General features: G+C 44.9%; 1 protein-coding gene across 1 annotated transcript in view; it reads left to right on the top strand.

Moving 5' to 3' along the window:
• The window catches only part of C5H1orf159 (chromosome 5 C1orf159 homolog), a 283,602-nt gene that overhangs the window by 206,237 nt on the left and 50,009 nt on the right, over positions 1 to 27,356 (top strand). The window contains exon 6 of the mRNA XM_086947843.1: positions 21,435 to 21,569. Within this exon, the coding sequence (XP_086803969.1) occupies positions 21,435 to 21,569 (135 nt within the window). The remainder of the gene's footprint in view (positions 1 to 21,434; positions 21,570 to 27,356) is intronic.

Genomic DNA, 27,356 nt, shown 5'->3' with positions numbered 1-27,356 from the left:
TTCTTTGACAACTGTGCTTTTCGCTGTTCCCCAGTCCAGTAGCCTACAATCTATCATGGAACAAAAAAGTTAGTGCAATGTGGCCATAATAACCCTGCAGATCGTTGTCAATTCTTGTTAGGCAGGACATCAGGCTGCATGAACTTGGTGTGTTTTAACTGCTTTAAGGCACACAATGACCCTTTGATGTCCACCACAATACCTCCACAATGCGGAGGACTTCAGTGGGTCATCCTCAGTACTGTAAATGAAAATGTTTCTGATGAAAACACCAGAAACATTTTCTTTGCCAAGATCAAAGTCAGCATCTGAGGGAATTGCTTCCCACAAGTCCTGAGTTTGACTTTTTTGTTTTGTTGTATTGCGTAGCACAGTTATACAGCAAAACAAAAGTGAAAGCAGACTGCACTTATAGAGTCTGCAGGGATCCACAAATATCCGACACGTAGCTTTCCTACACTTCTCCCAATAACAATAGTACCTCACTTGTGCGACTGAGATATCGCCTGTGAAAGGAGATTCTCTAAGTGGCCCCTAATACACAAGGAAACATCATGATTCTTCCTTGCATATTGACCAATGTTGGTGATGTGGTTAGCTGCGGTATTTAAGCCACAGCTCATTCAGCATCCAGGAAAACCTGCAAGGCCCTGACATTTATAACAAGCATTTGCAATGCAGTAGGTATCGCATTTGCAAGGGTTAGAGCCCTTGGCGTTGAAAATGATTGTTTTTTACCTTTTGAATTTTGTATGCAATGGAGTGGTGTTTGCATAGCGCTATTGCGTTCGTATGACCTTGCGGCGCTGGAGAACCATAAAATGGGAAATAGGTTGTGAGGGAGGGAAGACCAGAGTAATATGTAGGCTAGAAAAAAAACACCATCCTGGAAATAGCAAACACTCATAGGGAATGCAAGATTAAGTAAAGCATGTGAAATGTAAGCAGGAACAACATAGTTAAAGATGTCCCCACCCCCTTTGACGGCTCCTTTAAAATTAAAATGGGCAAGTATGTCATACACTGAGAAGACCCAAAAGGTTAAAAATGATATTAGTAAAAGATGTTTGGTAGAAGGCTGTCAAGGTACTGAGACAGCAGGTCAAAAGAATCACAGGGGTCCCGCACCACATATTGAGGGGTATCGCTATTTATGACATCACCAATGCTTCTAAAGTCCTGTGTTAACATGGTGAAAGTAACACAGATTATGCAAATGTTTGACATTGCACTATATATATATATATATATATATATATATATATATATATATATGTAAACAATAAAATGATGCTTGAGAACTCCAACAACTACTGAAATCACCTGAAAGCGTTTAAATGATTATGGACGGGGAACTTTGAATCCCTAACTTAAAAGAAGCCTGTGTTCTATTTGGCTGAACGTCAATCAACACATGATTTACTAGTGTTATTAATTGGCCTGCTGTAGAGATTTAATCCTCACATATATGTCATGCAGTAGTCATCTAGCAACTAAAAACGGAGCTGCAATAACCATAGATACATTTTTTTATAGTGTCGGTGTTACCGGTAAATGCATTCCAACAGTGCATTCCATCAGCCCAAACATTGAACAAATCGTTCATCTCATTATACACGGTCACGTTTGCAGTCAGTGCCAAGAGTTAACGCAAAGTTGGACAAAGAAATGAACATCCCACTGACTGCCTGGGGTCTTATATGGCAGAGGCAGGTAGCCAGTCCATAGTATGCAAGCCACAGAAATCCTAAGTGAAGCACCAGCCACAACTGTAATTTATTTGACCTCCACCATGCAAAATAATATTTAAAAAGAAAATGAAACCAAAGCAGCAGTGGAGTTACTCCCTAAACAAACATGTTACTCCTCATCAAAAATACAATGCATCGCATCTCTGCATACTAACACGTAAACACCAACATTCTAGTAAGAATACTTACATGTTAAACAAGCATTGGAAATGCATTCGGTTTGGTCCTGCTGCCGTACATGCGTGCTTCAAGGCTGGGGAAGGGGGGTGAGGAGGGTTGGAGCAGGGGTGGGCAGAAGTGAGGAGAGGCACCTTTATGCTACTCCTGAATATAACATACAGTGCTATTGTAAAGCACTCCGACACCTTTGGTGAATGTCCGCGCTATATAAAACTGCATAAATGAGTGACCAGACGTCCCATATTTCACAAGGCTGTATAGGTTTTCAGAGGCCTGCTGTGGTGATTTTCCCAAATTCAAATACAGGTTCTTAACCACTTGGCTGCTAAGGTACAATTACTCTGCCACTGCAATTTCCATTGAAATCAATGGAAAGTCCATGACGAGTTACCCTTGTCATTGGAGTGAGCATTTGAATCGATGCATTTTCTCTGACAACACCCACAACCACCACCCCGAGCTCATAATACGGCTCATAATACGGATGGGATTGTGCAAAGCGTTAAGAGTTAGTGGCATTTGTATTTTTTGCTGTATCCGTATAACTACGGCACCTGCTGCTAGCACCAACGGGAACACGACCAGCTACTTCATAGCTGCGTGCGAATGGATTTCTCGTCTCCACATAACAGACTAAAACTGTACGCAAACTCCTCTGTTCACTTTGTGACCGGAGCGCTGGGCTGCAGAGCAAGAAGTCAGCTGACTGGCTCCCTGGCTGTCCAATTTATCCAAAACAGCTTGGCCCAGTCTGAAGAATCAACTGAGACTGACTCAGCAACCCAACCCACATGGGGATCACGTGTTACCCGCCGCCTTCATAAAGTCCTTATTTAAACAAGCATTGGCCGTGCAGCAGTAAAGCTGCACGGCCGTGAAAGGATCATCTGCAACAAACATAACCAGCACCGCCTCTCCCCTACCTCCTCCACTGCCCAGGAACGTGCTGGAATGACGGCACAAACGAAACAACAACAAAAAAAACGGGGCAGGAACAGAATACTGAATCCCGCCCCTCCAGAACTCCGTGACCGGCCTCATGGTTGCCAAGGCAATATTTCGGAAAATATTGTCGTGCTACCGTAAGGCAGGTCATGGAGTCCTCGAGAGGCAGGATCCAGAGCAGACAAATCTGCTAAACAGGAGCTTTTTCCAATGGCAGGCCTCCGTTTCGAGAGGCCTGCCAATGGAAAAAGGGGGCGTGGTTTCACGCAGTACTGAAATTCTCCTGTTCACAATAAGTCTTTGCCTCCAGCAGGGCCATGCCCTGCAATTGAGGCTTCGACCGAAAAACTAGGTGCCAAGGGTAGCTTGCATAGATCCCACTACCCTTTCTTACACTGAGAGCCTTGCAAACACCAAACATGGGCTAAAAAATCATAGAAATTCCTATCAGCCAGCATTCCCATGCTTCCCTATCAAATGAATGCCACCCCAAATGATCACTAAATATTGTGCGTTTAGTACTGTACTTTTATAGGACCTCATAACAATAATTTATGTGCTAGGACCATGAATTAGATAAAGCTGTAGCAGGAGTCCATACAGATCTTAAGTTAGAACATACAAAATTCTCAAAATGTTTGTCAGTGTTCTACGGAGATGTGTGGAGAAGTGTGGCTCACTGGTTAGAGGAGGCATACCCTGAAGCAGAGGTCAGACCCGGGACCAGGGTTCAATTCCCGACGCGGCAGGGTCTTGAGCCCAATTGTCCACGGACTCGATAATTCTCGCTTCAGTGCCCACTCTAATCATGGGTTCACACTCTGCAACTCTGGGCATTAAGCTTGCTTAATCTCCACAACGGCCCCCCCCGCGGCGGGATGCCTGGCCTTCACCTTGGGGATGCCCAGTTCGGGTTATCTCACAGGGAAAGGCCAGGACGGGTTCCCAATGCAAGCGCCGAGATGCCCAAGGGTAAGTCGAGCGCTATATAAGACCTCACCAAAAAAAAAAAAAAAAATGTGTTGAGAGGTCAATTATACTATTAATACTTTCAGCCTCAAATGCACTGATTATGGTTGCCACATTATTTGGTTAAAAGAGATGAATCCTTAGCATGTTGAGCCAGGCAGGGTTATCTAGATATAAAACAATCTTTGAAAGATAGTCTGTTACAGAGGACCTTTGTGACATGTTAGGCTGTATTAGGTCATTTCAGATTCACACTACCGCTAGTTAGGGTATTTGCAGCAGGCATGTTAACCTAAAAACTATGTGTTTCCTGCACACAAAGTAACGATCTCTAGAACAGAAACATTCTCTCGCCAGGCTATATTTCAAAACAGGCCAGTGTGAGCAAAGGAAATTTCAGTCAAATGTAAGTTGTACCTGGCTTGTGATGGCTCTGCCCTAGCACATTAGGCTAATCAGAGCAGCATGCCATATTCGAACGGGCGTTTCCTGATTGTACATTGCTTCTGAATGACTGGTAGGTTTAGATAGTGAAACCGCATATGCATCAGGAATAGAAAATATCTTGAAAGTTATTGGCTTAAGAACAACATGACTCGATGTCCTGTACAGTTGTGCAATCTCTTCACACAGCAAACTCCTGTTTAACATACCATATATGAAAGCTGAGAAGGGAGTTGAGCTAATGCCCATTGAATTCTTGGCCTCTCAGTTGTGACACTGAACTAGTTGTGGTACTGTCTTTCATATGCGCTTCGCACACGCAACATTGGTGTCCACAGGGATCCAATATAGCCCATCCTTTCTTTAACATCTACCTAACCGACTTAAAAACCTGATTACATCATTCAACCTCAGCTGTTACAACCAAATATATGACACCCAAATTTAAAAATTGATGGTCTGGATGACCTCTGCAACTTGATGACTGCCTTTGGGCCATACAGTCATGGATGAGAAATAACCATCTAAAGCTAAATACCATATAGACCGAGTTTATGCCCTGCAGACAGAATACCAGCCTGCTGCCATATGGCCAAAGGAACACGAGGTCCCTTCAGCAGTCTCAAGAGAAGTAAGAAACCTAGTGATCACCTTGGATTCAGACCTATATTTGATACCACACGATAAAACGTAAAACAGAATGCCTTCTACACAATGAAAACACTGTTTCATCCTCCCATACCTTGGATACCAACAGAAACTGCAAGCCATCCTCACACTCCTAATCTCCAACTTTGTCTTTACTGAAAGCATTCATCATATGCAAAATACAACTCCTCCAAAATGCTGCTGCAAGACTTTTTCTTTGCTTTCACCCAAGAAAACACATGACTCCGGTCTTGCAATCACTCCATTGGCTATCTATAGCAAGAAGGGCAATGTTCAAGGCACTTTGCTTTGTTCACAGAGCCTCCAAAGAAAAGGACCACTATACCAAGAAGTTAAATTCAAGCAATTCAGACTAATCACAGCATTGCGCTCTAGGCTTGCACATCTTATCATTCCACTTTAGCATAATAAATCCACAGGAGGCACTGCTTTCTCAGTACCAGCTGCCAAGCTCTGGAACTCACTATCAGCCAGCATTGGAAACCTACAGGAGCCTATACACTTCGAACATTAGTTGAAAACATGGATATTTCAAAGACAACTACATCGCCCACATCCCAGCCGTAGAATCTGGAAAGACCGGCATACCCTCAAGCTCAATCTTTAGCTTACAATTCACTGGCTGGAAGCTCCCCAACCAGAAAACTACTTTCAATAATAAGGTAAGTTAAGAGGGGCGAACCTATGATTTGGCAGGGTATTTTATAGTTGTGTAAGTTCATTCATAGCATTTCTGGCCCACACTAATACTAATGCCCTACGATCCAGTGGTCAGAGCCAACTGTAACATACACATCTACATTCATTAAAAGGCATTTGTGCTACAAGGATTGTCCATCACCAGTATTGTGCAGCCAGCAAACCAGCCTTCACTAAATGAACAGACATGGAATAACTGATAGAGATCTGTCACATACTGCTGGTCAGTCCAAGGACTTTAATCGAGTCCATGACTGCAGGTCCTAAATATCTATACACTATGGCCACTTCTTTCATCTCACAAAGACTTTCAGATATGATCAGTGTACATCCCAGCAGAGCTCACTTCTTCTCTCTTCCTTCAACAATGCCAGCTCTGGCCAAGATCTATACACTGGGGGCAGATTTAATAAGATTTTGCGGTGCAGCCCTGGCGCAAAATCATTTTTGGTATTTACAAAGATATAAAAGCCGCTTTACATGACTTTGCGTGATTTAGTAACTGCAAAGTAATGCAAGGCAGTGCTTTGCGCTGCTTAGAGTTATCTTGCATTGAGAAGGCGTTCCATGGATGGAGCATGGGAGTTTCCATGCACCACATAGATTTCGCAGTCTCTTATTTACTAAAGCTAGTAAACCTGCACATGCATTAAGATTCTGCGCCTTCTCCAGAAAGGCTTAAAGAGGAGAAATAACTTTAATTCTCCTTGTTACTTCGTCTTTCTAGTGTGCTGCATTCTGCAGCACATCTAGAAAAAGATTGTTTTGTGCAGGAAAGGTGTTCCTTCACCGCACAAGCAATCGTGCCCCTAATGCAGGCACCCATGCACCATGGCGCGAGGGTGCCTGTGTTAGCGCAAAGCAGCACACAGTGTGCCAGCACTATGAAAGGAGAAATGCTCTCTATTGCCGTAAATACTGTGCATTTCTACTGCTTCTCTTTCAAACAACGCAGCACAGCAAGTTACCTTGCTGTGTTGAATTGTGTGAAATGTATGTATATATGTCTCAAAATTAATGATCAACAACCCAATGCCGTAACCATCTAGAAGTTTATTATCATATAAAACCATAAAGAGACCTGCAGAGCTGTTCAAATCTGCCAGTGTACTGAAAAACCATAAACTGTGCATCTGTGTCTCATCATCCACCACACTGCTACAAGCTGCATCCCATAATATGATAATCACAACTTGGAGGCCATCACGCATGGCATGGACTCACTTCCCGCATAGGATCACAAATCAAAGACACCACCCTTCCAACCACACATCACACTATGGGATGGTGCCTAAGCACAATACAATTAAAATACACTATTTATCTTTCGTGCATCACCACAATTTGCTTTGAGCCTATTAACATATTTATTTCCATCTCACTTCAGAATTTTAAAACAAAGTGTGCTTCATTAGTGCTTTCATAACTGATGGTATATGTTGAAATATTTGTATAATCCATTTACATGTGTGATTCAGAAACAAATTGACATCCTACTGTACTTTCTCTCACTCTCCCTTTACGCAAAGCCACTGGAATTGTGATTCTGTATCATTTCCTGCATAGTTATGAATTTTTCACATATGCCTTCATCTACTGTATGATCTGCAGATGTTAACAAAAACAATTTTCTTTCAGATTCAAACAGAGCAGAAATTATTAGAAACGCTGCAAGACGTGCTGCCTTTGCAAAAGTATTGACTGGTCACAATTTAGGTATTTAGAGCTGTATTTGGATGTGGAACTGGTACTAGTAAAAGTGAAACCTTTGCCCAGACACTGCGAACATGTAAAAATGGCAAAATAGTGAAGTGAAACTATCACAAAATGTGCCGCAATAAGCTGCATCATTTGTTTTCTTGTCATAAAATGTAGTCTACATTGCAGCAGAATTTAGCCCTACCACTATATAATTCCATTGTTTGTACCCGACCATGATTGTCACATAGTTCACTTTATAAAATCCTCTAAATTTACAGTCAAAGACAGAAAAGTAAACAACATCTCCACTTAACAAAATGTAAAGGGATTTTTATTGCTCAAATACCATCTTAACTCCCCACCTCTATACTGTACCAGCTGCATCTGTCATTTACAGGGGATGGGGGGGGGGGGTGAGATTAATTTGGCCTGGCCCTCATATGCCCCCTTGCCTACTGACCTGCCCATTGCTTCTTCTCTTCAGGTGATGGTGTTTCCTGCAACTCCCTCAAGTACAACCCTGCTGTTTCTCTGGAAGGCTTGTCCTACGGGGGTGGGTCCCATCTCTTGTGCCTTTTGTAAAGGAAGCATGTATGTCTCTTTAATCATTTCATAAGCTGCCCTTTTCACAAGCTGGTCATTTAATACATTCCCCTGGGATATGAAGTCCATGCCCTCAGTGTGGGTTGCGCACTTTACAACAGCCACAGGTTTAGGTAGGGTAAGGCATTGTTTATAAATTCTAGGAGGTCCCTGTGTGCAACGGGTGTGCTGTCTGATTTCAGGAACACTCGCCTTTTCCACCTTCCTATGCTAAAATGCACTGTGGTGGTAACGTAAGCTGAATCGGAGTAGAGAGTTACCATTTTCTCCGTTCTTTGGTTAAGGGCTGTGATTAGTGCTGTCAGCTCTGCTGCCTGTGCTGAACAGTGGGGGAGGGGAGTAAACTACGCCACGACTTGCAGTGTTTGAGGACACGTGGCTATGGGCTGTCACTACTGCGGCCGCCATTTGTCTTATCCCAGTCTCTTGGTCTATCATGGAGGAGCCGTGGATGGAAAATGCTTCACTATCCAGGAAGGGATCCTCCTCGGCCTGGCTGATCCTCTCTGGTGTGTATGTGGCACAGTGATGGATCTCCTCCCCCTTCTGAACCCTGTGAGCTAGGAAGGTGGCTGGGTTTACTAGATAACACAGTATTGTTTTTAATGATGTCCTGGAGAGTATCAGTTCGTAACCTGAAACCAGTTGTGTAGTGGGCGTGCTCTTGCTCTTTTGTATTACTGCAAACACTGAGTGTTCTGCATACAGTGTTAGTGTTAGCAGTGCCTCCGTCACAATGGAGTTGCTTTTGTCAATGGCAAAGGCTGCTGCAACTAGGGCCTGCTCGCATGGGAAATGACCCTGCATGACTGAGTCTAAGAGCCTGCTCTAGTACGCAAGAGGTTTGTGTCCGAGGGGTTACTTATTTCTGTTGCCCCTGGACACTCACTGAACAGTGCTCTTCGATTACCTCAAGTATGCTGAGACCGGGCGTAACAAAGATGATACATGCCCTTGATCCAGCGCTCCTATAGAAAAATTGTCTTACAAACGCTACCTATCACCTCAATACTCACCATTATTTATAAAACACTCAAACAGGCCCATAACACCAACGAGACAATTATTGAGCAACTGAATCATGTGATTTGATTTATATTCTATATACATAATATTTACACTAATCTATACAACTGCAGTTCATTTTTCATTATCATAATATAAAACAATTTTTCATTTAAATCAAACCACTATGGTTGATGGATCAACTAATGGAAACTAGACCACGAATAAACAAGACCAGCTTGTCATTTAAAATCTAATTTTATTAGCTTTATTATTCATAAGAAAAAACATTTTATGTTTCAAATATCTTTATTTCATAAGCAAATGAGAATTAGCTGCATTTTAATATGGAAATGTAATTAGAACCGACATTTCAAAGTTAGCTCAGAATTATGAAGAATTAGCAAAATTAAAGTTTCCATTCCCTGTACCTATTTCCCTGACTACATCTCTCTTTACCTAGAAAGGAAAAAATCATAAAGTCAGCTATCCTTACGTGCGCCAAAGGTCCATCAGCATAACAAGCACCATTCAGGAATCGGAAAGTACGTTTTTTCTCCATTCATGGTGTCATAATTTATACCTTTCTCTGTAGCTAAACTTTCTACATTTCACATTCTTTCAAAGGAATCCAGACTTCCCATTGGCTGAAGCATGTCAGTCCACTGTTAGGTCATCTCTGAATTTTGACCAAGTCCGGGCTTCACATAAGCCCTATTGTCTTTTCCTTCCACGTCATTCGGCTTCCTTAAAAGAGTAACTTTTCCCTCGAGATCAGAACATTACTTCCTAATCTTGGCAGACACTTTCTTCCTGTCCTTGAGCCTTCTCTCTGGGAGCATATTCTATTCAAGCAAAGAATTGTTCTTTCAATTAATGTTTGTGCAGCAAAAAATCTCCACTACTGCGTAAATGCAAGGCTCCACTCTGGACAAGGTTTCACGTCTGCATCTCTATCGGCCATATTTTCTGAGCCACTTTTTCAGGCCTCACTTTGGAAACTATTATGTAAACAAACACAAGACATCAATTAATTAAAGAATTGAGACCCATTCTGTTACCCTCCCCCTTTGCTAATTACCAGAGTTAATTATGTTACCTAGCTTAGCACACAAAGCAGCATCATATTTACCAATCCTTTTCAAATGACAGGAACTCTTAGAGCTTTTATCACAAAGGGCATAACATAAGCACATATAATAAGCACATGCTATTAATTAAAACTGCCGCATTTAATATTGACAAAGACATAAGACAAGGTTAGTTTATTAATTTTTTTCTTTGCGTTTGCAACAAAAAGCATATTAATACCGCGTGTTTTTTTCATGTATGCATCTTTTAAAACTGTTGATTAATAATTTCACCACAAGCTTATTAGTCTGTTTATCTTGATTAGGAGAGATTAACTTCGCAAGTTTGAACAAAATTTTGTTCTTTAGCTTGCTTAATCACCCTCATTGTAATCGCTTGGTCGGTGCCCAGCAGGACCCCCTTATTCAGGCGGCACCTCAATGGCCTTCAAGCAAAGCAGCACCTCCTCTTGGGGTTCCATATCATGGTGATCCTCCTGGTGGAACACACATTCACGTGCAGCTGTAGCTTCCGATTCAGCAGTACCAGTGCATTAGCAAGGATTGTGAGGACAGCTTCAGTGAAGGCCTTCAGGTCGGTGGGTGTTGCTCTTATCGGCCTATCTGTGCGATGTGGATGGGTTAAAGACATGAGTCTTGATAGGGTAACGTCAAGGGGTGAGCAGGTTATTGTCCCATCTTCTGAAAAATTAATGGTCCTGTTTAATTTGGCCATTAAGTCTCTTCTTAGGAGATTGTTTGGGGATTAGTGGTGATGTAGCAGCTGCCCTTTACCCGACTTCCTCCCACATCTATCACCAGGGGGTTTGTGAAGGAGACTCTCATAACTCTGCCCAAGAACCCCTGTGTGTTCATGGAGCCTTGGATAGCGGGATGATCCTTGCCTTTAGACATGACTTTGTTGCACCGTTGTCAATCATGAAGCTGGAGGGCGTGTTGTTTACCAGCACTGTTACGATGGGTTCTTCCTCGGACCGTCGGGTCACTGCCTGTACAGGGTAAGTGAAAAAGGTTCTGGGAGCAAAGGAGGAATTGCGCCTGTCCCCAGCTTTGGGAGTTCTCTGTACTACATCCTGAATTTCCTGTTACAATCTGCTTTATCCTTTCCTAACCTCTACAGCGGCACCCTCATTGGATGCCACTGCCTTGTGGCCCATGTCGCAACAGCTGTTCTGACTAGGGCCACTTGCTTTCCAGTTCAGGGATTTTGCAGTGACGTCCTGGTTCTGTCCCAACCTCCTCCTATTTTATCTTTTTCCTTGTTTTCTGTACTTGACTCCTTTTTTCCATTGAGGCATTGCTGCATGTAGGGTAAATTCCAATTGGGATTTCCCCTCCTATATCTGTTGCAATCCTCTGCCATAGCAATGTTCTTTGGCTCAGATGGTCCTCTTCCAGGCCAGGACCAGTCAAACTGGTCACACTCCTTAGCCCAGTCTGCTAGCAAGTCGCAGAATGGGCGTTCAAAGATTTCTCCTTCGTCTCTCACTACTTTCTCCTTCAGGGTCAGCCTATAATTATGTGCTCTGGCCTGGAACCCCTCTCCTCATCCACGCTAGTTGTATCACTATCCAGAACCGCTATGAATTTCCCTGTCATTTGAGTGTGTTCACCTGAACCAGTGGTAATGCATGTTCTCTGTGTCACTGGAGTTCGATGAGCTCAACGCAACAGAAGGGGGTTCAAACTTCGGGGAGCTCTAACACTGGACTAGGGTGGTGCTGGGATTGCCCAGGCCTTCTGGCCTGCTACACTTTAATGCCTGGACCGAACAGTTTTTTTGTGTGATATAGGATCATTTGGCACCCTTGACTGGTGGGTTAGTGTATCCTAATACGGAATAGCTGGCATTGAGGAGTGCACCTCCTTGCGGCTGGGGAGGTGTGGACACCTTGCTTGCTGACTGTGGGATAGGATTAGCAGTCTGGGCCTCCTTGAAGATGGCTCATAGTTCTAATAGTGCCTATCTCCTGCCTTTCCTCTGTCCTACATATTTGGCCTATATGTGTGTCCTCATGTGTTCTATTGTGTTAGTGTCGAAGGTTTCCTCCTTTGACCTGATAAATGTGGGTTTGTTAGTGTGTGCGTACCATTCGTGGCAAAACTTATTACATTTCTTTGCCTGTGTGGGGAACCTAGTTTGCAAGTGTTTTAGTGGGGGCTCCATGATAAGTAAGATACTTTAAGGGACAGATGCACCCTGGTTGTTCTGCTGGAGGGGGATCCTTTCACAGAGACGGAAGTCCGTGCAGCCATCGCTGGGTTGGCAACAGGCAAAGCTCCCGGCCTAGACGGCCTGCCGGGCGACCTATTCAAGCAGGAGCCTGACGTATGGGCTCCCTACTTGGTCTTGATAGTCAATGCTGTCCTTAGGGGTATGGAGGTTCCCTGTACTTGGCGGGCTGGGCGCAGAGATTGTTCCCATATTCAAGAATGGATCACCTCTGCTCCCAGCCAACTACAGGCCTATTAGCCTCATAGATGTATCCCAGCAGCTATTTGGTAGGCTGATATTAGATTGCCTCCAAAACTGGATAGAGGAATTCTCCATTCTTAGTCCCTATCAGGCGGGATTCAGAAGAGGGGTCTCCACCATGGACCAGATATTCCGCCTGAACCTCCTGTATTGGAAGACTGCGGTAATCGAGGGCGGCAGCTTGTACACGGTATTCGTGGACTTGTGAGCCGCCTTTGACTTAGTACCCAGAGATAGACTTTGGACTGTACTGTTGGAGCTGGGCATCCCGGTTGACATCCTGACTAGCTTGATAAGATTGCACCAGGGAAATTTTGCACGCGTCAGGTGCGGAAGAAATGGGGCACTCTCCGACAGGTTCTCCGTTGACAGGGGGGTGAGACAGGTTTGTGTGCTCGCTGTTCTGCCTCTTTGTCAACAGGGTAATTGCCCACCTGACCAGGATCGATGACATTGATGCTCCCAAGTTGAACGGCAGCAGAGTGCCCGCTATTATGTTTGCGGACGACACCCTGCCGCTGTCCAAATCCCCAATGGGAATACAAAGAGTCCTGAATGGGTTTTCAGCGTTCTGTGTGGATCGGGGGCTTGAGATCAATGCGTCTAAAACCAAATTTATGATTCTCAACACCCCCCCCCCTCAACACGCCCCAACCCTACTATAGGTTCAACAAGATTAGAGAGGGTTTTCACCTTCGAATACCTGGGCGTAACCATTAATCAGGATATGACGTGGGACACGCATCGGGCCATGGCCTACATGAAATTGGTCCAATTAACGGGTGGTATTTCTAGGATGACAAGCAGGTCGACCTATAAACCTTTTAGCGCCGCCCTTGAAATTTATAAAATGCAGGCTAGAGGGGCAGTTCTATACGGAGGGGAATTGTGGGGTCACTCTCCCGCTCAAAACCTCAAGATCACTGAAAATAATTTTATCAGGCAGTTGGCGGCATTACCCGCAAGCACCCTGCTTCTCCCGTTGAGACTTTACCTAGGTCTAAGACCTATTGCGGAGGAACTGGGATTAAGACCAATTACCTTCTGGCGCCGTATCTGGAGCACGCCTGAACTTATGAGCTACAGGAATGAGCTCCAAGAGATTCTCTGTCTACCCAAATCAAGACAAATCCCATGGTTAAGATACATCAAACAAACATGTGAGAAATTAGGTAGACCAGAACTATGGCTAGATCCAGCTAATACATGCACCAGGATTCCACGCAAACTCCTAGTGAGAGACTTTCATGAGCTGAAGCTAACAGTTACAATGGGGAATATACGGGAGGGGTCCCTGACAGAATTGTTTATTAAGTCCAAAGACTCGTACCTACTCGAACGTGTGTTAGATGGCATTTCTCCCGTCCTTACTAGAATTTTTTTTTTTGCAATGGCGATATGGCACACTTCCCATAAGGGATTTTACCAAACACTGGGCCCAGTCCCCATCAAAAGAGCATTGCCCGTCATGCTCACACCATCTGGAAGATGATCTACACATTACATTTTTCTGTAAGGCTTACCGAAGACCCAGGAAATACTGCCTTGTCCCCCTTCTTAAAAAATTGGGCTTCACCCGATACCTCCCAACTTACAGGATTCTAAAAACGGATCTTTCACCTCCCATTGTGTTTGGGGTAGCAAAATTTCTAACTGCGATGTGGCACATCCGCACCTGTTTTCTCAAACTTGAGCAAGATTTGGTATAAATGAAGTGTTTAGAGGATATGTAACTGTAATATATAGCAAATGCTTTTAATATTATCTATTTTAATGTTTTTTAATGATGTTGGGTGGATATCATCTGTATTTTAAATTGAATATGTATTTGTATATCTTTTATGATCTAAAATTGATCGAAATAAAGATTGAAATGAATGAATGTTCTGCTTTTAGGAAGTCTCAAATCGTACTCTGGTCATGGGAATATATATACACAAGGATTGCTGGTTCTAACTACATAGTATGACCTCAATGCAGTTTACAAATGCATCAACATTAACTTTTCACAAACACAAATAGCAATGTATACGAAGGGTCACAAGCAAGAAGAAATTGCAATTGTTAAAACGTTATGGAATTTGGCAGCAAATAGCAGACTTTACTTTGATATGAAATAGTGATTGTGAGAAATAGCAACTCCTTGAAATAGCACATTGAGACATCGACAAAACACAATACACAAAATACAGTTGCATTCATTTACGAGCACCACAACATCAAATATACCTTGCATCAATTTCAATACTATAATAGGAAAAAAGCTGACAGAGAAAAAATAATGACTGTAAAAAAGAAATACCTTGGCTTGTTCCTAGCGCATGCTATCCTGTGACCAGCGAAAAGCCCTCCGCAGTACACTGGACTAATAGTCTGTCAATATCTGCTCCGGTTCAAAGAAAATTATATTTTTTGTGGAAAAGAGTAGTAACTCAAAGAACCACATGCCCCATTTGGCCAAACACAAGCTACACCTGATCCCCCAGATCCAAATCTTTTTCCCTAACGTCCAAATTGCATCCTGTTTAACACCCAGGGGGCCAAGTGTACCATCTGTGTCACCCCCAGTGGTCCAAGCAAACAACACCTGCCACTTGCTTCAGATACTAATAGTGTTAAGAAACCAGTAGCACGGAGAAAACCCATTTAGACTGAAAATTAAGATTGAGGTGCCGGCCCTCTATTACACACCAAGGGCCCATGTTCAAGCAGTGAGGTCTCAACCGTGTATCACACCCAGGGGACAAGCGTATCATCTGTGTCACAGCCAGTGGCGGTCCAAGCGACAGCCTATATTCACCTTTACTAGTGTGCTGACTATTGAATAAAAGTGACCTCTACGGAAATGCATCTGTGGCTGCCTTGCAACTACTCAGTTTGGACATATAAATGACATGCCAGATTTCTTTCAGTGGCAGGGCGCTAAGGTTAAATTCTTGCTGGTTTGCCATATGCCAAATGCTAAAAACACAGTTGATGGACAGAATGTAGAACAATGTCATACATTCACCCCAGTACAAGGATCTGGGCCTAAATCCATCGTTTTTTTGCCCTCCACACCACCCTGGGTTAGACACTGGCTATATGCAAATCAGCTCTGACCCTGTGCCTCATGGGAACAGTCCAGTCCGAACTACCAAGCCATGTCTTTCCCAGACCCGAATCAAGCATCCAAGGACCGGTTTCTGGCTATCAGCCTTCATCAGCCTGGATAGCTTGACTCCAGTGGTGTGGAGAGCCTGGGACTCACGTCTGAGTGTACCCAGCACACTCGGGGTGAAAATTGCAAAAAACACAGTTGATGGACAGAATGTAGAACAATGTCATACATTCACCCCAGTACAAGGATCTGGGCCTAAATCCATCGTTTTTTTGCCCTCCACTCCACCCTGGGTTAGACACTGGCTATATGCAAATCAGCTCTGACCCTGTGCCTCATGGGAACAGTCCAGTCCGAACTACCAAGCCATGTCTTTCCCAGACCCGAATCAAGCATCCAAGGACCGGTTTCTGGCTATCAGCCTTCATCAGCCTGGATAGCTTGACTCCAGTGGTGTGGAGAGCCTGGGACTCACGTCTGAGTGTACCCAGCACACTCGGGGTGAAAATTGCAAAAAACACAGTTGATGGACAGAATGTAGAACAATGTCATACATTCACCCCAGTACAAGGATCTGGGCCTAAATCCATCGTTTTTTTGCACTCAACACCACCATGGGTTAGATACTGGCTATATGCAAATCAGCTCTGACCCTGTGCCTCATGGGAACAGTCCAGTCCGAACTACCAAGCCATGTCTGATTTGCATATAGCCAGTGTCTAACCCAGGGTGGTGTGGAGTGCAAAAAAACGAGGGATTTAGGCCCAGATCCTTGTACTGGGGTGAATGTATGACATTGTTCTACATTCTGTCCATCAACTGTGTTTTTTGCAATATGCCAAATGCTGGCACTAAGTATCAGATGTAGTCTGTTACCGACTGACGGCGGCTTCAGGATGGACCTCTGCCCGCCGATTCTGCAGAACATCCAATCAGTTGTGGTGTCCGCTTACCTTTCTTGCTTCACAAATATTAATTCCAGGCGGGTTCCCTTTCTTTCGGCTGCACTCTGGTCCGAGGTACCAGTTTGGCTCGTCAAAATGTTGCTCAAATATACATTTTCCTTGAAAAAACAAAAGATGAGGAGTGTGGCAAAACAGGAACAGTTGGTTTAATGAACACTTCGGCCCGGAGCACAGTTACATAAGGAAGCCTGAGGACTGTGTCAAAGTACAAAAAATAAACAGGGTTTTATACATTACTTTGGGCATCATAAAGTACTTCCTTAAATCCCTTTTTGATAAAAGAATGTGATCCTTGTCAGGGGAGTCCTAAATAAGGCCCCTGATAACAAATGCAGGTGGTCCGCGACCTTCCATGGACACAATGGGGGCCAGTGAGTAGCATGTCCAGATGTCCGGCATGATTTGCACATGATCATTGATTGTACTGTGTGTGCTGTGTCCTGATTGCCTGTGTGTTCCTAATGTGTTACTTCATGTGGCATCTGATTTTATTGTTTTTGTGGATTACGTGCACCCCTCTGGCCATGTATGCTATATTGGGGCTGTGAGACTTGGCCCTTTCCCCAGAAATTTTTCGCTTTTTATCCCCTGTTAATTTAGGATGCCCCTATTGAAACCACAGTGTGTAGGCCTTGGGTGGTGGAGAATGCCCTGTTTAGTTTAAAACTAGTGTTAAAATGCAGGTGCCTTCTACACCTAATATGGCTGCCACAGACCACTGCTGCAGCAGCGTGGTTTAGCGGGCGCATTCTAGTAGCCAGGGGCTGGCTGGAACCCTCAGGCAATGTATCCATCTTAGCCTGCCAGCCTGCCCATAGGTAGAATGGTGGAACCACCTAGCACCTCCTGGAACCTTCTGGAACAGGTGAGGTGACACCAACTGCCATTACCAACTGTCAACTGGCACTATAAAAGGAAAGGGAGGGAACTTTCCTGAGGAGAGAAGCTGAGGGGAAGACCTGGGGAAGTACCTACGCAGGAGGATAGGCAGTGGGGGTCAGGGCAGGGTCTTATGATGCTGGAATGACAGGGCCTAGTGTGCTGCTTTACAAGTGTTGAGGTATCCTGTTCCCCCCCCCCCCACTGACCTAGCCCCGCGGCAGGGAACCCCCAGGGACCACTTGAGGGGATTGGCTGAGGAGATCTAACACCAGCCACCAACTTAACCCCCTTCAAGGAATAAGAAACCAAAGGAAACAAGAAACCAACTGCTATTTACAAGGGCGCAAGAAACAGCTGCGCCAAGAAGAAATCAAGGAACCGGTAACCAAGAAACTTACAAAGGCGCAAGGAACATAAGGCGCCAAGAAGAGACTGAATCACTACAGGACATTTGAAGAACCACCCAGGTATTGGCGCTGTGTCGCTCCCTGTGCCCCCTGACGCCACCTGGGGTTCCTGCGCTAACCTGCCACTGCTGTGTGAGCTGACCTGTGGAACCTGCGGATCTGATTCTAACTTAAGTGAACTGTCTGCTGGCTAGCGCTCTCATTCCCTAGTGCTAGCACCCTGAACTACTTGTCCGGCTGGCACTGCTCGCATTCAAATAATCTACCTGAAGAGTGCCTGCCCTGCCTACCCAGCGCTCCCCTGCTGAGCACCTGTGAGAAGCGCTGAGGTTCTGAAGACTAACATGACCTAAGAAGCGCTGTGAGTTTGCTGTCTGCTTTCCAGCGCTGTAAACTGTGATCTGTAAAAGCTGCTGAAGGGCCCCTGAGGCGCTGTACTCCTCGAGCGCTACTGACTGGACTGTGTCTGCGCCCCGTGTGGCGCTAGCTGAAGCGCTGTGCTGCCAGAGACCCCTGTCGAGCCTGTGAAGCGCTGTATCCGGCAACTTGTCCAGTGCTGCGTGTGCCAAGGAGCGCTGTCTCCTAGAAGCGCTATCTGCCCCCCCACTCACCGCCGCAGCCCAGGCTGCCCTGACCGGCGTCGTTATTTGCCCCCGGCGGCCCCCGGTGCCGAGAGAGGGCCGCCGCCGTATCGCTGAGGGCCGCACCCGGCCCACGAGTGAGAGGAATTCCCCTTCAGTAGATTCCAGTCAGGCTGCGCTAGGCCGAAGCCGGCCGCTCCCCCGTCACGTGGTGCGGGAGACTCCTGCCGTGTCATCGCCCTGGATTGCTGGTGATTGGAGAAGGGCTGGGACGCCCTACGAGCCGAGTTGCATTGGCGGTCGCAGGCGAGCCCCCTCTCTAAGCAGCTGCTGATTGGTTCCTGGCCGGGGACCACGAAGGAGACCCCCGAGGACCGGAGCAACATCGGAGCTGTGGAGAGGCCCCGAGAAGAGCGCTGGAAAAGCGCGGGCCTCCCCTGACTAGCCGCAAACCACCGGAAGGTGCCGAGGGAGAGTCCCCAGGCCGCGTGAGGCCTACCAGAGGACCGGAGCCCTCCAAACCGGCTGCACACTGCCGCGAGTGGCCAAAGAGGTAAAGGTAACCCCCGGGGAGGAGGCCGGAAGGCCGGGGAAGGCCCGGGTTCGCCCCTCCCCCGGGGAAGATTGTTGTTGGGCCCCGTTGGCCCAGATTAACGGCGAAGTCAGCAAACCCCCAGGGAGGAGGGCGGAAGGCCCCGGAAGGCCCCTAATTCGCCCCTCCCTGGGGAAAACTGGTGACTGGCCCACGTTGGCCCTAACTAGCCCAGGAGAGTCCCCTGGCCTGGACCAGGACCCCTAAACACCGTGAGGGCATCACTTGGTGGAAGGGAGGGGAAAGAAAGTGCCTACAGGCCTACTGGGCCTTTGAACTGTGCCAGGAGTTTATTTCTAGCCCTGCTGTATTGCCTATTGAGACCCTTATATTAGAAAGGCCATGGGGGGAGATATCATATACTCAGTAGCCCCAGGAGATGTGTGAAGTGCACAGGCCAAGTGCATACATTTAATGTAATGCAGATTTTCTACCAATGTATGGGTCTCCTTGCCTGCTGAGTACTGGAATGGGAGTAATCCTCTAATGAGAAATTGATTCCTAATTGAGGTACTGGTTATTTTATCCCAGGTAATGTTCACTAATGCTTGAAGCCTGACTTATTTTGGGATTATTGAACTGTTAGGCACTGAAAAAGGAAATGTTACCCTTATCCACTGAAATGTCATTCCTGGTTAAGGAAGGGGTCGCTCCTGCCAATTGAATGGTTTACCCTCATTTGAGGCACTGTTTATTCCTGCGTTTTGGGAAATGTTATTGCTGAGAAATGCAGTGTTTGTGCTCCTAATGAAATGCATAAGGAGTTAAGGCTGTAGTAACTTTGGAATTGCCCTAAGGAAATGCACATATTACAATAGGCCTAGTAATTACTGCCTTATTTAGGGGAATGCTCTGCATAGGCCCAATTAAATGTGCAGGTCTGAGTCATGAAATGGTTGATCTATTATTAAATGTTTATTTCTGCTCAGAGAAAGGCTACCCTAATGGGAGTGGAAATGTCTATTCAAGTAAATGACCAGTTTATGCCTATTAGATGACATGTTAAATCCAGCTTAGTGCCAGGTTTCCTGAAACTCCTACAGCTAGGTACTAAAATGTTCTGTCCCCAAACGTAGGATATGTATATTTCTGCCTAAGGCACTGTTATCTGAATGCTGTTGCTACCTCAGGAAATGTTTATACTACATAATTACATGGTTCCTGGGTCATATGTCATGCATACTCCTGCCTAATGCAATGGTTCCCAAAGACCTCTAGGTATATAAGGAGATGGTTACTCCCATTTGAGGAGAGGTTTATTCCTGATTAATAGGGATAGCGCACTGCTATACCAGTCTCAGGTGTTGTGATAGTTTACCCTAGTTAAAAGAAAGGTTTATTCTTACCTGATGACATGGGTAATGCTGGTTAAATGAAATGTTTTCTTCCACGTAGTGCAAAATTTACTAGAAGCATACAGTGATTTATTTACATGTTGCTGTTCTGAAATGCTCAGCTTTGTTGGGGAGTAAAAAGTAGAAATCTACTGTTATCTATTGAAATGCTTTCTGTTATAACTTCTTAATGTAGTTGATGCAGGTGCTGACCAGGAGCAAGGCATAGGTCAGGCCTGTGTTATACTAAAAAATGTATTTATTCAATATTTAATATTTATGGAACATCTAATATTTATTATTTATTCATCCAGTATTTATTGCCAAGTGTTCTCACACATGTATTTTAGTGGAAAGCTAATAAGCTAATTTTATGATGAATTCCTAATACCCTGATCCTGCTCTATCTTAATAAAGTTAACTTGAGTTTTTACACAAACAGACTGGAGTGGTTTCCCTAATTGCGTTCTCATGTTTCTGACTCAGTGGTTGCGTGTGCTGTATGGTCGCTTTACACATAAGCTTTCGGATGCCTACCCGCTCGTGCCATGCTACCCTCTGGGACTGGTGACCCCAGTTCCAACAGGGGCCAATCTCCTTGGACCTTTGTTGTGTTGCTGTGCTTATCTGGGGGATTGACCCAAGTTTCCTGTTTGCACATGTGTCTTCTGGCTATGTGCCACCCCACCTGTGACCTGTCAATCAGTAACCTCAGGCCTAGGTCTCAGAGCCTGCCTGATTACGTAATTCTGAGTCGAGTTTGATGGAGAGTTCATGACGGGCCATTTTGGTAATAGTGATGCGGGTTTGTTCCTTATCATAAACATTGGCATTGATTCCATCAATATTAACAGTTTTACCATGTGTATGCACTATTGCTATCCTGTCGACACACATGGTGTATTTCCCTCATATGGGTGATGTCAAGTATTTTCTCCTGCCAGAGATGTTTTGTTGTTTCTTCTATGCACAACATTCGTTATTACTTACGTTTAGTAACTCTGACTGATGAATTCATATGTTATTTCTCTTCTGCACAGGAAGCCCTGAGGTGGCCGTGTCTCTTCTTCTAGGCACCCTTTTCATCAGTCTCTTCCTAATACTCTCTGTGGCATCTTTCTTCTATCTAAAACGTGCTAATAGGCTACCAGATGTTTTCTACAGAAAGAACAAAGGTATGAACTCCTAATACAAACCTGTCACTCTTAGAACATGTATATATAATATTCGAATGTGAAGTTAAATCAGGTAGGCAAATACACGCTTCTCATTCCACTGGAGCCAATGGCATGAGGTTACTGCTAGAAAGTTTTAGTCCATAGATATCTAGTACCAGCTAGGGACAGATGGCATGAATCACCATTTAAGATAGACCTGTGCCTGTATGTAAATAAATACTAGTTTGGCCATAGCACGTCAAAGGTATGTAAGTAGGTGCATGACTTGATGATTTTAGGCCTGAGAGGCCACATTCTCCAATTCTAATGCATACTTTGGCAATCTTGCTCTTGCTTTACAAAGCAGAAGTGTCTGTTTTATCAGGTTCTTAAAGAGTTTGTTTAGGCGCAGTGCTTAATGTGCCAGTAATAGCAGGGTTGGATCACTGGGACTTGTATTCGAGGACCGAGATTTACTTTTCATCTTCAGACTTTGACCCATAGCAAGAGAGAGAGAGAGGAGGGTGAAGAGAAAGGGAGCAAAACGGTCACAAAAAGAGGGATCAGGGATTGAAAAACACCTACAAGAGTGCGGTGAAGAGACAGGAACTTAAAGGACGTGGAAGAAAGAAAAATGAAGTGAAATGAAAATTAGGCAGTTTTAGTATTTGGCAACCCTGCATTCCTGGACGCAAATGGTGGACTGCCTTAATGAAACTTTGACGCCCTGCACTTATGTTTTTTGGAAAGGATATGGGGTTCATAATGTTGCCTACAACTGTTTGTTTCACTCAGTCACATCCAAATGTCGAAAGGGAACATAATTATAAACTTAACCTTAACACTTGCTGTAATTTAAGGCGTTTTGTACTCCTCTCTAGTCATTAACCTGTTTGTGCTTTTATGCTCCACTTCTCAAAAACTATTTCTGCACAGTAGTGACCAAAGCATGTACCCTGATTTAATTAACTAACCGTGTTCGAAATGCTATGCAATTGCTCATATTTGCTATGTCCTTTTTATTGCAAGGGCTTCCAAAATAGTTTTTCTCAAGGATTCTGAAAGTTTTTGTCATTTTTTAGTTCGTTCCATTCATTAACATAAATAAGCTGTCATGTATGTTGCTGCATCACACTGTGTTGTATAATCAGAAGAATCCACCCCATAACGTGCCCCACCCAGAGGTACTCCCCTAAATTGTGAACTTATTGTCTTCAAACACTTGAAATTAATCCTCTCGGGTATTATTTTGTATCCCTCCACATAATAAGGTAACAAAAATGAAACAGTTGAGCTGTCCCAAACTATTAAAACGTTCCCTATACTACTTTCACCATTTGTTACAGCACTCTTTCCCAAGTCATTTATTCTTCACTGTTTTGTTTATTTCCAAAGATTTTTTCAGCACTTAAAGTTATAAAGGATATTTGTTTGACAATAGACATTGGCTGTAAATACAGCCAGATTATTGAGTCAGTCTCATCTGTACAGAGGTATATTGGGTGTGTGAAGCCAATTCTGTTTAGATGTTGCCCCAGGACCATGTACATCTTCACAGAACCCTAATTTAACACCTGTTCAAGCATTTCAATATTTCATAAGGAAGTCTGCTAAGTTTAGACTAGATCTTTTCATGTCATTCACTGCATGTCATATGGAAGACACAAGGGAACATGAGGGAAAGGGTGTTAGGAAATGGAAAGAGATGGGGCCAGAAAGAAGTAGGGCATCGATGTTTAGAAAGCAAAGTCATGGAAGTGAACCCACCAAGCTGCCAAGATCTGACTGTGCCTTTGTGGTTTCACCTAGCTTTATAAATCTCTTCTAGGTGTGGGCACTTGATCTCCAGTATCATAAAGTATGTATTTTGGCTATTAGGCTGCCCATTCGGATGCGTCTCTATCATCTGCCTTCCACCCAATCTGATATGCCCAGGAGTGCTATTTTGTGTTTGATTGTCCAGCCCACCACTGCTTATAGGGAGTGTTTGTATTCTTTCCCAAGAGATTCGGGCGCCGGAATTTAGGAAGTGGTCTAGCTTGGGTATGGGCCTCTTCCACAACACTTCCATGGATAATACAACATTTTCTAGCTATCGTGACAAGAATTTTAGATTCTATTAAGGACACGGAGGTGAGGATTATGCTTTCTCATTTCTTTACTGCACAAACAGCAGCCAATGAAAGTAAAACTACAATGGTAAAAAACATTTCCCATGAGGCTTTAAAACCACACCTCCAATATTACAACCAATCACAGTAGTAACAAGCATATAAAGTATAGAGACACTAATCTGGCCTCCTCTTTCTTTGCGCGAACAGTCTTGTCCTAATAAACCAAGTCTTGAACTCTCAACGGAGAGAAAACAGTTCCTTTAGGAATTCTCAACGGAGAACAAGCCATAACCACAAAGGAATTATCTTCCGCCAGGAAGGGACACCAGCACAATCCAAAGAAGGCAATCAACTCTTGTTGGAATCATTTCCTGAAACAGAAAAAGAAGTGTGAGAAAAGGAGCCCACCAACTACATTTTTCATAGGGTGGGTACAAAGTTGTTAAACAACATCATTTCAAACAACTTTACAGTTATATAACTGTCCCAACGGGTTGGATAATCCTCGCCTCCGTGTCCTTAATAGAATCTAAAATTCTTGTCGCGATAGCTAGAAAATTGTGTATTCTATGGCAGGACCGGAGGCTTCTGATTATGCTGGTTCAAAGCTCATCAATCACAGCATCAGAAACATGAGGAATAGGTTTATAATAAAACACTTTAAACATTGAATCAGAAGCCCAATCAGCCGCTTTTTGGATGTCCTCTAAGCGGGAACCTAATAAATAGGCTTTAGAAGCCATTGCACCTCTAGCTGAATGAGCACCATACACAGAGATATCGATGCCAGCCTCTGACATAATCCATCGAACCCATCTGGCTAAAGTAGCCGCAGCGACTGGTTTGAAGGGTTTCTGAACAGAGATTAGCAACTGGCCTAAGGGATCAGCCCTGTGTGCAATAGTACGCTCATCATAGCATTTGAGACACTGCAACACACATAATTTGCTGTTATGAGGAAAAGCTGGGTATTCCACTGAGCGTGACATGGTCTTAGTTTGTTGTGTAATAACAAAGGAGACACCTTGTGGAGAAAACATCCTACCAGCCAAGTCTAAGGCTCTAACATCTGAAACTCTGCGACATGAAATGAGACACAGTAACATAGTAAGCTTGGCAGAGAGCTGTTTTAAGGATAAATCACCATTATCGGGCCAGGTTTCCAACAGATTAAGATCTTGTGTAACATCCCAAAGCGTGGAATACCTGGGCCGAGGAGGGTTGGCCACACAAACTCCTTTAAGTAACTTACAAACCAAGGGATGCATCCCCACAGGCTTACCATCGATGTGGTCGTGACCAGCAGAAATAGCAGACCTGAAATTATTAACCGACCTGTAAGCCAGGCCTGAAGCTGCACATTCAGACAGAAAATTCAGCACATCAGTCACATTTGATCCCACGGGATCCACCTGTTTTGGAAGGCACCAACCCACCCACTTCTTCCAAGATGCAGAGTATCATTTCCGGGTGGAAGGAGCCCACGCCTGTTGCATAAAGCTGGAAGCTTCTCGTGAAAGGCCTGCAAGGCATTCATGTCTCCAGAGAGCATCCACACCATCAAGGTCAACTGATTCTGCAGGACTAAGGGATGGCAAGATCCCACTGGGTCCTGCAGAAGCGTCGGGAAAACTGGGACCCGGAAGGGAAGGTCCACAGATTACTCCAACAGTGTGGGAAACCACGACTGAGTCGACCAGAACGGAGTCACCAACACTATTGTCGCCCTCTGCCGGCGCACAAAGGCCGCCATTCTCGGGATCAGAGCAAACGGGGGAAAGGCATAATTCCTCAGTTGCCCCCAATGGTGTAGGAACGCGTCCGTTCCCATTGCCATCGGATTCGGTCTCCAAATGTAAAACAGGGGAAGATGAGCATTGAGGCGAGAGGCAAAGAGGTCTATCTGACAGGGGCCTCGCATAGTCATGATCTGAGCAAACAGCAATGGGTGAAGCCTCCAATCGCTGAAGTCTCGAAGAAAACGGGAATTCCAATCCACCACCTGATTGAATTTCCCCGGAAGGTATTCTGCCACCACAGAGATCTTGCGATCCAGGCAAAAGTGCCAAAATTCCTTCGCAATGTGGACCAGCATGCGGGACTTCGTCCCCCCTAACGTATTGATGTATCTCACCACTGAGACATTGTCCATTCAAAGGAGTATACAACAATTGCTCTTCAGCGGTGAGACAGACCTGATGGCAAAGGACCCTGCCAACAACTCTAGACAGTTTGTGTAGTGTGAGTTTGTCCGCTGACCACCGTCCTCCTGTGGTAAAATCTCCACAACGAGCGCCCCAGCCCCATTGACTGGCGTCCGATTCGACTACCACATCTGGGGCTGCGCCGAAGATGGCTCGGCCATTCCAGGCTGACATGTCTTTCAGCCACCACTGAAGTTCCTCTCGGGCCTCGGGGAAAGAGGAATCAGGTGATCGTAATGAAATTTCCTCTGTAAGTAAAAGATTTTCAGTCTCTGTAGGGCCCTTTAATGTAAGGGGCCCGGGAAAATGGCTTGGATTGACGAGGCCAGAAGGCCCACAATCCTCGCCAGCATACGCAAGGAAATCTTCTCCTTGGTCAAAGTGGATTTTATTTCCCTCTTGATGGACCTGATCTTGTGAAGGGGAAGGAGTAGTTGAGCTGAAACGGAGCCTATCAGAAAAGCTAGGAATTCCATCTACTGGTTCGGTATCATCACCGATTTCTTGGTATTGATAACGAACCCCAGATTCTGCAGCAGGGACGTCGTCCACTCTAAGTGGGTGAGAAGAAGGGACCGATCTTGGGCTAGAATGAGCATGTCGTCTAGATAAACAATGAAACGCACTCCCATCTCTCGGAGGTGAGAGATCACAGGTTTGAGAAGCTTGGTGAATACCCAAGGGGCTGAGGACAGACCAAAGGGAAGCACCCTGTAACGATACCATTGCCCTTTCCAAGGGAACTGTAAGTACTTTTGATGAGGGGGGCAGATGGGGACTGTCAGATAGGCATCTTTTATGTTTAAACGGACCATCCAGTCGTTCTCCAACAGAAGATCTCGTAAAAGATGGATACCTTCCATCTTGAGGTGGCGATAAGTGACATAGGGATTGGAGTCTCTTAAATTTAATACTAGGCGCTGTCCGCCTCCTTTCTTCTGTACTAGGAAGACGTTGCTGCAGAAGCCTTCTGGATTGAAGGGTCCTACAGCAATAGCCCTTTTGGCTAACAATTCTTCCAGCTCTGAGTCGATAAAACTCTGTTCTAGACGGGAAAAAAGGAGAGGCTGAGGGGGGAAGGTCTGTAGTGGACATTCTAACATCTCTATCTGGTAGCCCTGGGCGTTCTGTAGGACCCAAGCATCTGAAGTGAGACTCGTCCAATTCATCACAAAGTGACGCAACCTGCCCCCTAAAGGAGCCACGGGGCACATGGGACTTACCAGAGGACTGATTGTCGAAGTTCTCTTGTAACCTCTGTTGACACCTCGATTATAGCGGCCTCTGAAGCCGCGGGATCTTGACGGGTAGAAACCGGCCTGGTCCGGCTCTTGGGTGTATCCTCTGTCACGTCTAGGTGCGTATCCCCTTTGAGAATAGCGGCCGGTCGAGCGTCCTCTGCCACATCCGGCCCTATTAGAGACCTGGTGCAGCACCCTCTTCAAGGAGGCTTGAGATTTATCAAGGGACGCAAAGGTATTAACAAA

Source organism: Lissotriton vulgaris (genome assembly GCF_964263255.1).
Source record: "Lissotriton vulgaris chromosome 5 unlocalized genomic scaffold, aLisVul1.2 SUPER_5_unloc_1, whole genome shotgun sequence".
Taxonomy (NCBI): domain Eukaryota; kingdom Metazoa; phylum Chordata; class Amphibia; order Caudata; family Salamandridae; genus Lissotriton; species Lissotriton vulgaris.
Note: the sequence above shows the minus strand (reverse complement) of the source record. Positions and strands in the feature narration are given on the sequence as shown.